Below are 15,014 nucleotides of genomic sequence, written 5' to 3'. Positions count from 1 at the left end.
CGCCAGCCATGAAGCCCTGTCTAATCTAATCCCATTTTCCAGCATTTGGCCCATAGCCTTGTATGCTATGGCATTTCAAGTGCTCATCCAAATGCTTCTTGAATGTTGTGAGGGTTCCTGCCTCAACCCCCTTTCAGGCAGTGAGTTCCAGATTCCAACCACCCTCTGGGTGAAAAAGTTCTTCCTCAAATCCCCTCTAAACCTCCTGCCCCTTACCTTGCATCTATGCCCCCTTGTTATTGACCCCTCTACCAAGGGAATGAGAGGCGCAAAGCAACCGAATTTCCCCCCCATAAAGTGTAAGCGATTGGCTGGGGAAAAATTTGGGCCTATTGAGGCCCCAGAGGGGAATCTTCATGTAAAGGCAGAGGACATGGCAAAAGTATTAAATGGGTACTTTGCATCTGTCTTCACAAATGAAGCGGATGATGTGAAGGTTACACTAAAAGAGGAGACAGAAGTTATGGACAGGATAGTGATAGAGAAGATGTACTATAAAGATTAGCACGATGAAAGTTGGTAAGCCATCTGGTCCAGATGCAATGCATCCTAGGTTGCTGAAAGTAAAGGTAGAAGTAGAAGAGGCATTGGTCACAATCTTTCAATCCTCATTGGATACAGGAGTAGAGCCGGAGGAATGGAGGGTTGCTAATGTTATACCACTATTCAAGAAAGGGGAGAGAGATAAACCAGGAAACTACAGGCCAGTCAACTGAACATTGGTGGTGGCGAAGTTATTGGAAATCATTATCGGGGCAAAATGAACTTTAATTTGGAAAGGCATGGGTTAATCAAGGAGAGCCAGAACAGATTTGTAAAAGGCAAATCATGTCTGACGAACTTGATTGAATTCTTTGACGAGGTAACAGAGAAGATTGATTACGATAGTGCAGTAGGTGTTGTATATATGGACTTTTGGAAGGCATTCGACAAAAGTGCCACACAAGATGGAATTAATGGGAAAGTGGCGGTATGGATACAAAATTGGCTTATCCCACTCCAGAGACTTGAGCACATAAAGCTAGGCTAATGCTCCAGAGCAGTACTGAGGGAGTGCTGCACCGTCAGAGGTGTCGTCTTTCGGATGAGACGTTAAACCAAGGCCCCATCTGCTCTCTCAGGTGGACGTAAAAAATCCCATGGCACTGTTTCGACGAAGAGCAGGGGAGTTCTCTCTGGTGTCCTGGCCAATATTTATCCCTCAATCAACATCATAAAAAAAGATTTTCTGGTCATTATCACATTGTTGTTATCAAGTTGGCTACTGCGTTTCCCACATTACAACAGTGACTACACTTCCAAAAGTACTTCATTGGCTGTAAAGCGCTTTGGGACATCCGGTGGTCGTGAAAGGCGCTATAGAAATGCAAGTCTTTCTTTCTTCTTTCTTAGTGATAGGAAGCAAAGGGTGGTGGTGGATGAATGTTTTCAGATTGGGAGGTGGTTTGCAGTGGTGTTTCCCAAGTGTCAGGTTTGAGTCGATTACTCTTTTCAATTTTTATAAACGACCTAGACTCGGGTGTAGGGAGCAGCATTATAAAGTTTGCAGATGATACGAAACTTGGCAAAGTAGTAGATAGCGATGAGGGTAGTTATAGGCTTCAGGATGACATAGACAGGATGCTGAAATGGGCAGAAGCATAGCAGATGGAGTTCAAAGCAGAGAAGTGTGAAGTGATGCACTTTGGGAGGACTAATATGGAAAGACAGTATACTATAAATGGCATGATTTTGAAAAGTGTAGATGAGCAAAGACACGTCAGTGTCCATATACACAAATCCTTAAAGATGGCGGGGCAAGTTGATAAGGTGGTTAAAAAAGCATATAGGTTACTTTGGTTTATAAGTAGAGGAATAGAATATAAAAGCAAAGAGATCATGCAAGAACTTTATAAATCACTGGTTAGGCCTCAGCTGGAGTATTGCGGACAATCCTGGGCCCCACACTTCAGGAAAGATGTAAAGGTCTTAGAAAGGGTACAGAGGAGGTTTACCAGGATGTTACCAGGGATGAGGGACTTCAGTTATGAGGAGAAGTTGGAAAAGTTAGGACTGTTCTCTTTGGAACAGAGAAGGTTAAGAGGTGACCTAATAGAGGTGTTGTGGAGTATTTTAAACCAACACTCGACACAAGGTTTTAGATCGTTATTCAAATGGTCTTTATTACACCGGTGAGGAGACAATCTCTACTGGCGCACCAGGAGACTTCTCCGCTGTTACAAATTTTAAGCAATCTTTTATGCACTTAATCATACAAACTCAACCTCGTGCACAATCCCGTTACACAGTTTAATTGGCTTAAAGCCCGCGTGCACAGTTGCTGATTGGCTAATTCCCTATCTCGCGTCACATAACCGTTCGCCTATATTTTTATTCTAACTCATGTCACATGATCTTTATGATCTCACCTTTTGTTATAGTTTGTAACCTTTAGTAAAACCACATGTCTGCATTTCTGTCTCGCTGTGCCCCATCTGGTTTTACTTATCTCTAGGTTCCATAGTTTGTGGTTAATCATAGATGGTGCTTCTGAGCTAGTTTCATCTAATCTTGAAAAGCATCGAGACCTTGTGGTCAGCATGACTGGGCTGTCTCCGCCGGTTTCTGTCTCAACTGTTGTTGTTAGTGTGCAAGCTGCATTGTTAACCCCATAATTCCTGAAGGACGCCGATGTCCCACTTCAGAGGTTTTCAAGATGATGGAGTAGATGGAGAAAAACTATTCCCTCTGGCGAGTGTGTCAATAACCAGAAGTCATAGATTCAAAACCATTGGCAAAAGATCTAGAGGGGAGATGAGGAGAAATGTTTTCACTGGGTGAGTTGTCAGGGTCTCACACGCTCGACCAGAAAAGGTGGCGGAAGTTGATTCCATCAATAATTTTAACAGGGAGTTGGACGGGTGCCTGAGGGTGAGGAACTGCCAGGGTTACTGAGTGGCGGGGGTGGGTGGCTGGGATTGAGCCAGCACGGGCACGGCAGGCCGAATGGCCTCTTCCTGTGCTGTAGGTTTCTGTGATTCTCACCAAATTGCAGCCGGTTTCTTGGCAATGAACGGCTGGCACCGCCTGGGAGGAAACCCCGCAGCTGCCGCCCGCTGGACAGAAACCGGGCCCATAATTGGGAGTCGGAGACACGCACTCTCGATTTATAAACTGCACCCCCCCAGCCCAGTCTGTCTGGGAGATCGGCAGGCACCGGCACCGAGGCCAGAGGCAGTGCGAAGTCCCAGGTCCTCCCCGGGCAACTGCAGCTGATCATTGGGGGAGGGGGAAGAGGCTCTGCTCTAAATAGCGCTGCCGTCCCGAGTTCACCTGATGTTGGGCCGCGCTCTTCCCTGACTGATTCACCAGCCTCATTGGCGGCCTGTGGTTCCCAGCCCTGATTGGCGGCCCGTGGTTCCCAGCCCTGATTGGCAGCCCGTGGTTCCCAGCCCTGATTGGCGGCTCGTGGTTACCTGCCTTTTTTCTCAGTTCTGATGAAGGGTCTTCGACCTGAAACGTTAACTCTATTTCTCTCTCCACGGATGTTGCCTGGCCTGCTGAGTTTTTCCAGCGTTTTCTGTTGTTATTTTGGATTTCCAGCATCCGCAGTATTTTGCTATTGTATTAGTGTTTGGTTCACTGCCACACCTCTTCTAGGAATGCCTACCATGAAGAAGTTCTGCCCTTCTCTTCGACGGGATCTCCGTTTGGCTCTTCAACCTTGTTCATCTTCATTGCTTTCAGTTTCCCTTCTCGTGTTTGATCAGTTATCTGCCAAGACTCGGTTTCACAGCCACATCATTTTCCTCAGCAACTGTCTCCGGTTCCGACTTATTCCACGTGGATTCCAACTAAACTTCCACCCTTCGTGTTTCGGATCCACCCAGGATTACAAATATCTCCAAGATATTCATCATTCCTTGAACTACTGCTCTCGCCGCATCTTGAGATCCATGCTCAACGCCATGCGGCGCCACATGAACACTCTCAATCTCTCTCTTCAGCAGCACCGACGCACTCTATCTCAAAACTGTCCAAGTCCACAGTTCCATTTCATCCTTCGACTCATCCGACGCTTCAACAAAAAACTTTTTTTCTTCCTTTCCGATGTCAAGGATCGCAAGCTTCATCAACTCTTGAACACCAATGCCCCTTCCCTTCTACCTTCTTCCCCTTCACTTTCCTCTGACCCGCCCTTCTCCCAATCTCACCCACTGCCGCATTTTCACTATCCCCTCTGATCTTCCCCTCTCTGACCCCGAACGATCAGTCCTCAGCAAAGGCCTGTGCTTCATCCCCTTACGCCCCCACCTCAATGAATTACAAGCTCGGCACGATGCTGAGCTCTTTTTCTGCCGCCTTTGTCTCCATGCCCACTTCTTTGGCCAGGAGTCTTCCCCCTGCATGGCTGACCCTTTCTCCTGCTTTCAGAATTCTCGTTCTACCTGGACCCCTCCCCCTGGCCTCTTACCCTCTCTAGATCTTTTCATTGCTAACTGCCGCTGTGACATCGGCCATCTCCATTTCTCTGCTCCCCTCACTCACTCCAACCTACCTCTCTCTGAACTTGCAGCACTCCATTCTCTCAGATCCAACCCCAACATTGTCATTAAACCTGCTGACAAGGGTGGTGCTGTTGTTGTTTGGTGAACCGACCTCTACCTAGCGGAAGCTGAACGCCAACTCTCCGATACCTCCTCCTACCTCCACCTGGACCATGACCCCACTACCGAACATCAAACCACCGTTTCCAAGACTGTCACTGACCTCATCTCCTCTGGAGATCTTCCCCCCACGGCCACCAACCTCATAGCTCCCCAACCCCGCACAGCCCGCTTCTACCTCCTTCCCAAGATCCACAAACAGGATTGCCCTGGTAGACCCATCGTTTCAGCCTGTTCTTGCCCCATGGCACTTATCTCTTCCTATCGCGACTCTATCTTTTCTCCCCTTGTCCAGTCTCTTCCCACCTACATCCACCACTCCTCTGACGCCCTCCACCACTTTAACAGTTTCCTGGCCCCAACCGTCTCCTTTTCACCATGGACGTACAATCTCTCTACACCTCCATCCCCCACCAGGATGGCCTGAGGGTGCTCCGCTTCTTCCTTGAACAGAGGCCCAACCAGTCCCCATCCACCACCACCCTCCTCCACCTAGCTGAACTTGTTCTCACATTGAACAACTTCTCCTTTGAGTCCACTCATTTCCTCCAAATTAAAGGTGTTGCTATGGGTACCCGCATGGGTACTAGCTATGCCTGCCTTTTCATGGGATATGTGGAACACTCTTTGTTCCAGTCCTACTCTGGTCCCCTCCCTCACCTCTTTTTCCGGTACATTGATGACTGTATCGGTGCCGTTTCCTGCTCTCACCCTGAACTAGACAATTTCATTCACTTTGCCTCCAATTTCCATCCTTCCATCACCTTCACATGGTCCATCTCTGACTCTTCCCTTCCCTTCCTCGACTTCTCCATCTCCATCTCTGGGGATAGGTTATTGACCAACATTCACTACAAGCCCACTGACTCCCACAGCTATCTGGACTACACTTCCTCCCACCCCGCCTCCTGTAAGGACTCTATTCCATTCTCCCAGTTTCTCCATCTCTGCCACATCTGCTCCAATGATGCCACCTTCCACACCAGTGCTTCCGACATGTCTTCCTTTTTCCTCAACCGAGGATTCCCCTCTACCGTGGTTGACACGGCCCTCGACCGTGTCTGTTCTATCTCCCGCACTTCTGCTCTCACCCCTGCCCCTCCCTCCTGGAACCACGATAGGGTTCCCCTTGTCCTCACCTTTCACCCCACCAGCCTCCACATTCAACGGATCATCCTCCGCCATTTCCGCCACCTCCAACGTGATCCCACCACCAAACTCATCTTTCAGCACCTTTCCAGGTGAAACAGCAATTTACTTGTACTTCTTGCAATCTAGTATACTGTGTTCGCTGCTCACGATGTGGTCTCCTCTACATTGGGGAGACCAAACACAGATTGGGTGACCGCTTTGCGGAACACCTTCATTCAGTCCGTAAGTGTGACCCCGAGCTTCCGGTCGCCTGTCATTTTAATTCACCGCCCCATTCCCACTCAGACCTTACCGTCCTCGGGCTCTTGCATTGTTCCATGGAAGCTCAGCGTAAGCTCGAGGAACAGCACCTCATCTTCCGATTAGGCACTTTATTGCCTTCCGGACTCAATATCGAGTTCAACTATTTCAGATCATAACCTCGGCCCCTATTACATTTTTATATATTTTTATCCACACCTCCGGTTTGTGCCTTTTCCCTTTTTTTCTCTCCCACATGGCAGCTGTCTCTCATTCTGCCAGCACATTTCACATTTCATCTAGAGCCGTCTTTTGTCTCTTTACTTGTCCTATTACTATATCGTCTTGTCTTGAATACCTCTTAATGTCTCTTCACTTCCCTTTTGTTCTTCCATCCCCTCCTATTATGTCCGTGTCTAATTGAGACACGGACTGCAGGAGTAGGTTACAACAGGTGTTTACTGAGTGGAGACAAAACTGGAACTACTATGCAAAGTTACTACACAGGCTTATATACAGGGGTGGTCACTACTGGTACTGCAGTATACAGGGGCTGCAGAATCTAGTTCCTTCTGCAAAGTACATACACTACAATTCCTCCCCTTTTAGCTAAACAGTACATAACATTCGATTAATAATTAAATAACATATTTACAATTACAGTTGCTAGATACATTAGCTGAAGTTAAGCAATTATAAGTTCAGTCTTTGAGGAGGCTTCCTGATTCTGTCTGGATAATGCCTCTTTGGGGTATCAGGTTCTTCTGGCAAAGTTGATTCAGAATCAACGTCGTTGTTTGGTTCATCTGCTTCCAATATCACCGATTCTGGGGTAGATGCAATTGGTACTTCGGTTTCATCACCAGGTGTATCAGATCGTGGTGTGGAATTGACGTTTTCCAGTGACTCTAGAATCTGGTCAGCATGGCATCTTACAATGCTCTCTCCAACGTCCACAGTATACATTAGAGGTCCTTGCCGTGTGCAGATCGTTCCTGGCTGCCATTTCTCTGTGCGGTAGTCCCGGGACAAAACTGGTTGACCTATCTTAAAACTCCTGGTCGGCCTTTCATTCATATTCTGAAACTGCCTGTTCTCCACATCTCTTCTGATGTTTGGCTTAACCAAATCCAAGCGGCATCATAGTCTTCGATTGAAGAACATCATGGCTGGAGTTTGGTTGGTAACCGCATGTGTCGAATTCCGGTAGGCAAACAAGAAGTTATCCACCTTGTGTTGTAGGGGTAGGTCTTCATTACACATTGCCTTGATAGCCTTCTTGAATGTTTGAACGAACCTCTCAGCCAATCCATTGGTGGCTGGATAATATGGGGTGGATGTGTAATGCTTAACACCATTGTTCTTTAAGAACCTCCGGAACTCTTCAGACACAAACTGTGGTCCATTGTCGGAGCAAATCTGTTCAGGCAGCCCATTTCTGGTGAATATGGTTCGTAAGACTGTGATAGTTTTTTCTGTGGTGGTTGAGGACATTTTTATTACCTCTGGCCACTTTGAATGTGCATCCACCGCAATTAGAAACATCGAGTCCATAAATGGACCAGCAAAATCAATGTGTACCCTTTGCCATGGAGATGAGGGCCACTCCCATGGATGTAGAGGGGCTTGTGGTGGGGCGTTTTGGACCTTCTGGCATCCTGTACAGCTCTTGGTCATCTCTTCGATTTCTCTATCAATTCCTGGCCACCACACAAACGCTCTGGCTAAGTTCTTCACTTTTACTCCTCCCAGATGACCCTCATGAAGCTCATTGAGCACTCTATCCTTCAATTTGGGTGGAATTACTACTCTGGATCCACACATCAAGGTTCCTCTGCACACTGACAGCTGTTCTCTTCTCGGCGAGAATGCTGGCAACAGTGGTTCGCCATGTGCTGGCCATCCCTTCACCGTTAAATCATAGACCCTGGAGAGTGTCGGGTCATTTCGTGTTTCCTTTTCTATGTTTGCATTCGTCACAGGTAGACATTCGACTATGGTCGAGTGGAATATCTCCACAGGATCCACTGCAGGTGTTTCTTCCACTGTCGGCAACGGTAGGCGCGACAATCCATCAGCATTCCCATGCTGTTTAGTTCCTTTGTACTCGATGTCATATTGGTGTGCCCCTAGGAAAAGGGACCACCTCTGTAGCCGTTGTGCTGTCATTATCGGGACGCCCTTCTGAGGGTTGAAAATAGAGACAAGAGGTTGATGATCAGTTAGTAGAGTAAATTTCTGACCGTGCAGGTAGTGATTGAACTTCTTCACCCCCCACACCAGGCTGAGGGCCTCTCTTTCAAACTGGGCGTAGTTACGCTCGGCTGAAGTTAACGAGCGTGACGCAAAAGCTATCGGCCTCTCTGAACCATCAAGGAATTTATGTGACAGTACCGCTCCAATGCCGTAGGGAGACGCATCACACGCCAGTCTTATCGGTAGTGATGGGTTGTAGTGAGCCAATACTTCTCTTGAAGTGATTAGGTCTTTACTCTTCTGAAAGGCCCGCTTACATTCATCGCTCCATTTCCATGCTACTCCAGTTTGTAGTAGGGCATTCAGTGGGTGCAGAATTGTCGACAAATTCGGCAAAAACTTATGGTAGTAATTCACCAATCCGAGGAATGACCTCAGTTGCGACACATTTTCAGGCGCTGGAGCTTTAACTACTGCTTCAATTTTGTCAGGGGACTTATGTAACCCCTCTTCATCAATCACGTGGCCACAATACGATATCTGTTTCTTAAAAAACTCGCACTTGGGGCGATTGGCTCGTAGCCCATGTTCTCTTAGTCTAGTGAGCACCTGCTCTAGGTTGGCAAGGTGTTCACTGTCATCTTCACCTGTCACTAGGATGTCGTCCAAGTAACACTGAGTCCCCGGAATCCCTTGCAGGACTTGTTCCATCGCTCTTTGCCATATCGCTGCAGCTGATGCTACTCCGAATACCAGTCGATTATACTGGTAAAGACCTTTGTGAGTGTTTATCGTGAGATACTTCCTAGAGGATTCTTCAACCTCCATCTGCAAATATGCTTGTGCTAGGTCAATTTTTGTAAAACGCTTCCCTCCAGATAGTGAGGCGAAAATATCTTCTATCCTCGGGAGAGGATACTGCACTGTGTGAAGGACTGGGTTCACCGTCACCTTGAAGTCCCCACAGATGCGGACCTTCCTTGGATCCTCAGGCTTATTATTTAACGTTTTCTTCATGACAGGAACGATGGGTGTCACCCACTCGCTCCAGTCTACCTTAGATAACATGCCTGCATTCTCCAGATTCTCCAGCTCTGCCTCGACGGCTGGGCGAATTGCATATGGTACCGGTCTTGCTTTGAAAAACTTGGGAATTGCATTCTCTTCTATTTTTATCGAGGCGGTTATGCCTTTAAGAGTTCCCAGTTCTTGTTGAAATACCTCTTTGGCGTTTGCTAAGATTTTTGCCAATCGCCCAGGTGTGACGTCGTTATCCTTTTTACCAGCCACAGTCAGTGCCTGAATGGAGTGCCAGTCTAAACTTATCTTTCTGATCCATTCACGTCCCAATAACGGCGGTCCACCATCTTGCAGTATGTACAGATACAATTTCTGTATTTCCTTGCCGTTGTATTCGACAGGCACCCTTATTTTTCCTCTGGGGTATATTTTCTGCCCCATATACGTCTTCAAGACAATGGATGTCTCTTTCAAGGGTCTGTGTGAGAATAGCCGCTCGTAGTCTCGTCGATTCATGATGGTCAGAGCTGATCCTGTATCCAATTCCATTTTGACTTGGGACCCTGCTATCGTGAGGGTGACCCAAATGGTTCGGTGATCCTGTTTTGCGATTACGTTGTGAAGTTTGAGACAGCTTAGTCTCTTGTTCCCGGATTCACTATCGCTCTTCTGGTCTTCAGAACTACTGTCCGTCATCTTTTGTACTGTCCTGTACTGTTCCTTAGTAGCCTTTTTGTTGTCGTTAGTCTTCTTTCCAGACCTGCAAACTCGTGCAATGTGTCCCATCTTCCCACATTGCCTGCATATTTGTCCTTGGACCAGCAGTCCTTCTGGTCATGGGTTGTTCTGCCGCAGCGATAACATTTTTCAAATCCCTGTGTCATTTCATGGGTGCCGTATTTTTGTGGCTTTTGCTGTATTTCTGCAGCTCCCCTTGCTGCTGCTTCGTACGATACTGCCACGCTGGAAGCCTTATCTAGCGTCAGCTCTTTCTCTGAGAGTAACCTCTTCTGGGTTCCTTCACTCAGGAGTCCACAGAGAAATTTGTCCCGTAGGGTATCTGCCAGTCCTGCTCCAAACTGGCAGTGCTTTGATAGCTTGCATAGTTCCGTAAGGTAATCAGCATTGCTCTCCTCTTTATGCTGATTTCTCTTGTGGAATTTAAATCTTTCTGCTATCAGCAGCAGTGTAGGATTTAGGTGTTCCTGTAGGATATCAACAATTTTGTTAAAACTCTTTGCCATCGGTTTGGCTGGAGTGATCAGGTTCCGCAATAGGCCGTACGTTCTTGCGCCCATTAAGTTTAGTTGTACCGATGCCTTTTTCTCATCGGCTACTTCATTTGCCTTGCAATATACTTCGACTCTTTCCACATACGTGGTCCAGTCTTCTATTGCATTATCGAAGGCAGTGATATTGCCAGTCTTCGGCATCTTGGAAATCTAAGATGGCGCCTCCCGCGCTTTGCCTTCTTCCCCGATTGAACAAAATGGCGCCTCCCGCGCTTTGCCTTCTTCCCCGCTGGATTAAGATGGCGCCTCCCGCACTTTCTGTCTTCTCCGCTGCTGCTAGCGCTGTTACTGGCGTTTTATGCCTTGATGGCGACGCCCTATGGTCTTCGCACACTTCCCCCCCCGTGCTGCTGCTAACGCCGCTCTCCGCGGTCCCCGTGGCAAACTGCAGCTCCTCGCGGCTTTCTGCGCTTCTAATTTCTTTTATTTTCCCGTCGTCAGAGCAAACCCTCCGGGACACTTTCCTCCCTCTTCTCGGGTCTGTACGCTGCCCGGCTTCGTAGCACCGGCCGCGACCTGTGTGCTCCACCCTCGCTCTCTCTCTCCTCTTCCCGACAACGCTGCTCGGCCCCGTTGAAAAGCCACCCGATCGAGCTCTAGCCCGCTGCAGCCCAGGAAGGATCAGTGTACTACCTACCACCAACCCGATTAGCTGGAACACCATAGACAGGATAACCAAGCCCCACTCTCGACAGCCTCTCCTGCAAATCTTCAACTCCGATGAATCAGAGGCGGTTGTCCACGGTTGACGCCCGTTTCTTCTGTTTTTTTTTCTTCTTTCTGGCCTCGACCTCCAACAACTTCGCTTCAGGGATGGATCCCCATGAGGTGGTGCAGAACTGTAGGTAAGTTCGGATCTGCTCGTCGCCAGTATTATGTCCGTGTGTAATTGAGACACGGACTGCAGGAGTAGGTTACAACAGGTGTTTACTGAGTGGAGACAAAACTGGAACTACTATGCAAAGTTACTGCACAAGCTTATATACAGAGGTGGTCACTACTGGTACTGCAGTATACAGGGGCTGCAGAATATAATTCCTTCTGCAAAGTACATACACTACACCTCCCACATTTCCCAGCCCCCAAACTGGCTTTTTAATCTGTTTAATTTCCTGCCTTTTTTCTCAGTTCTCTCCACGGATGTTGCCTGGCCTGCTGAGTTTTTCCAGCGTTTTCTGTTGTGATTTCCTGGTTCCCAGCCCTGATTGGCGGCCCTTGGTTCCCAGCCCTGATTGGCGGCCCTTGGTTCCCAGCCCTGATTGGCGGCCCGTGGTTCCCAGCCCTGTTTGGCGGCCCATGGTTCCCAGCCCTGATTGGCGCCCGTGGTTCCCAGCCCGGATTGGCGGCCCGTGGTTCCCAGCCCTGATTCGCGGCCCGTAGTTCCCGGCCCAGATTGACATTGAATCTGGACCAATGGTGGTGGTGCACGGTGTGGGCGAGACGGACCACCAGCCAATGGCAGCGGGAGAAGGCGGGACTTCCGCCTGGGCGCGAGGCCTGGACCTGCTCTTTGTCCCAGCACGGCCCGGATAGCCCAGTGAGGGGAACCGAGCCCTCGTGAGTACGGCCCATACAGCCTGCTCTTCACAGCTTATTGTTGGACAAAATATCGAACAATTACCAAAAGCTGAAAATATTTCTAAATTCAGGACGAAAATTGGAGCTTGTGATCTCGAGCAAGTATTCGTGAGTAAATCTCCAGCAGAGGGTGGAGGAGGGGAGGGAGGCTGAGAGGACTGCCTGCCCAGCAGCAGCTCTCTGAACCTGTCACTGAGCCTTTCTGAACTCTCTTGCTGTTATTAAAGACCCACTGTAATTCCCCTTTAATTTCTAAACACCAGAATCTCTACAGAGCTTTGTTTAATAGTGTTGCACATTACTTTTAAATATTCTCTAGTTTTTCCCTCCCTTTAAGACACTTTTCACTTCACTGCACTCAAGGGTGGCACAGCATTTGGGTCCCTGACAATTCCCCTCTGTCGCTGGGCTAAACTATGAGAAAATCAGCCTCAGTTCCTGCCCCCGATGGTGATAGGCTAGAAAATGCACACGTGGAAACTGTTTCCCCCTGCAGTCAAATATCCCGACCTTAGTTACTGTCTAGGCTCATGCATGAAGAATAGTCACTTGTCTGTAGGGCGACCAGTGTCTCTGGAGCTGTCCCCCAGCCAGAGTCAGCACCTTCAGGAGGGAAGGGGTGAAAGTATGAGCCGGTGGATGGAAGAATGCTGATTCCAAACTCTGAAGATGAAAGGAGGCGGGAGTGTGTGTGTGGGGCGGGGGGATTTACAGCTTAGGATGGACACAGCAGGGAAGAATGTTCCACAGAAACTTGAATTGTGTTCTGAATTTCTGTCCCGTCCTTGCAGTAATGACTTTTGTAAACCTGTTTCACAGGGTATTAGAAATGGAGGATTTACAGATGGGAAGCTCAAAGCAAACTGCATATCAAGATCCGCCAGAGTCGCTCGATCCATCAGGGCCTGAACATCATTGGCCTTTGAATATGGAAGGGAAACGCACCATTTACAGCGGGGAGAAACCGTACATGTGTTTGGTGTGTGGACGAACCTTCAGCCGGTCGTTCAATCTGGAGAGACACAAGCGAAATCACACTGGGGAGCAACCCTATAAATGTGGGGACTGTGGGAAGGGGTTTAGCTATCCTTCTGAACTGGAAACTCATCGACGTAGCCACACGGGGGAGAAACCATTTGCCTGCTCTGTGTGTGGGAAGAGATTCAGTCAATTGTCCAGCCTGCAGACACACCAGGGAGTTCATACTACAGAGAAGCCGTTCGCCTGCTCAGTATGTGGGAAGGGGTTCATTCGGCCGGCTTACCTGGAAGTCCATCGGCGCAGTCACACCGGGGAGAGGCCATTTACCTGCTCCGTGTGTGGGAAGGGATTCACTCAGTCTTCCCACCTGATGACACACCAGCGGGTTCACACTGGGGAGAGGCCGTTCTCCTGCTCTGTGTGCGCGAAAAGATTTACCCAGTTGTCCAGCCTGCTGGCACATCAGCGAGTGCACATGGGAGAGAGGCCGTTCACCTGCTCCGAGTGTGGGAAGGGATTCAAAACCCTCCCCAGGTTGGAAACTCATCAACGCAGTCACACGATGGAGAAACCAGTCATCTGCTCAGTGTGTGGGAAGGGATTTAATTGTCCAGCCCATCTAGAAATTCATCAACGCAGTCACACCGGGGAGAGGCCGTTCAGCTGCTCTGTGTGTGAAAAGAGATTCATTTGTTCATCGCACCTGATGAAACACCAGCGCATTCACACAGGGGAGAGGCCATTCAGCTGCTCTGTTTGCAGCAAGAGATTCAATTGTGCGTCCTACCTGGAAATCCATCGGCGCAGTCACACCGGAGAGAGACCGTTCACCTGCTCCGTGTGTGGGAAAGGATTCACTTGTTCCTCCAACCTGCTGACGCATCAGCGAGTTCACACTGGGGAGGGCCCGTTTACCTGCTCCGTCTGTGGGAAGGGTTTCAAGACCCTATCTAAGCTAGAAACTCATCGACACGTTCACACCGGGGAGAGGCCGTTCACCTGCTCTGTGTGTGGGAAGGAATTCAATTACCCATCCCAGCTGGAAACTCATCGACGCAGTCACACCGGGGAGAGGCCGTTCACCTGCTCTAACTGTGGGAAGGGATTCACTCGATCTTATCACCTGCTCATACACCAGCGAGTTCATTCCGGAGAGAGGCCATTTAAATGTTCCGTGTGTGGAAAGGGATTCACTTGTTCACCTGACCTGCTGAGACACCAGCGAAATCACTTGTGAATGCAATGGGTGGATTCTGCTGTGAATCACACCCAGGACTGAACCATGTTCACTCTGGCTGCTGGGGTTTGTTTCTGCTGATGTGATTAACCCTGGTGTGAAAAACTGGGCTGGATTTTAATATTCTGGATATAATTCCCAATAAATCAGTTTTGTTCTAAACATATGGTGTGTCGAGTCTTTTCTTTCTCTAAGATAAGATGAGTTGCAATGTGCCTGTAAGAACCGCTGTTTCTGACCTTTCCCCTTAATTCAGTGACTTGGCTGAAATTATTTTATAATAAAAATAATTTACTTTCAACATCAAACTTTGGTGAATAATTGCGGGCCCTGCTGGGGATTGGTGGATAATCGCGGGCTCCTGCTGGTGATTGGTGGATAATCATGGGGCCCCTGCTGGCGATTGGTGGATAATCGTGGGGCCTCCTGGCGATTGGTGGATAATCGCGGGCTCCTGCTGGTGATTGGTGTATAATCGCGGGCCCTGCTTGGGGATTGGTGGATAAGCGTGGGCCATGCTGGGGATTGGTGTATAATCGCGGGCCCTGCTTGGGGATTGGTGGATAAGCGTGGGCCATGCTGGGGATTGGTGGATAATCGTGGGCCCTGCTGGGGATTGGTGGATAATCGTGGGCCATGCTGGGGATTGGTGGATAATCGTGGGCCCTGCTG

The 15,014-nt window shown here is 48.8% G+C and overlaps 1 protein-coding gene across 3 annotated transcripts; it reads left to right on the top strand.

Moving 5' to 3' along the window:
- The first annotated feature begins 12,023 nt into the window (after positions 1-12,023).
- LOC147108437 (uncharacterized) lies at positions 12,024-14,504 on the top strand. 3 transcript variants are annotated; one of them, XM_086005079.1, is made up of 2 exons: positions 12,024-12,103; positions 12,944-14,504. In XM_086005079.1, the coding sequence occupies exon 2, from the start codon at positions 12,954-12,956 to the stop codon at positions 14,340-14,342; it is 1,389 nt and encodes a 462-aa protein (XP_085861205.1). In that variant the 5' UTR covers positions 12,024-12,103; positions 12,944-12,953; the 3' UTR covers positions 14,343-14,504. The 3 variants fall into 3 exon arrangements, with proteins under 3 accessions (XP_085861205.1, XP_085861204.1, XP_085861203.1); XM_086005078.1 differs by having other exon boundaries at positions 12,025-12,232; positions 12,952-14,504; XM_086005077.1 differs by having other exon boundaries at positions 12,025-12,232.
- Positions 14,505-15,014: the final 510 nt, after the last annotated feature.

Source organism: Somniosus microcephalus, chromosome 13, assembly GCF_052327205.1.
Source record: "Somniosus microcephalus isolate GS21.2 chromosome 13, FLI_Smic_1.0, whole genome shotgun sequence".
NCBI lineage: Eukaryota > Metazoa > Chordata > Chondrichthyes > Squaliformes > Somniosidae > Somniosus > Somniosus microcephalus.
This window is presented reverse-complemented; position numbering and strand designations above follow the sequence as displayed.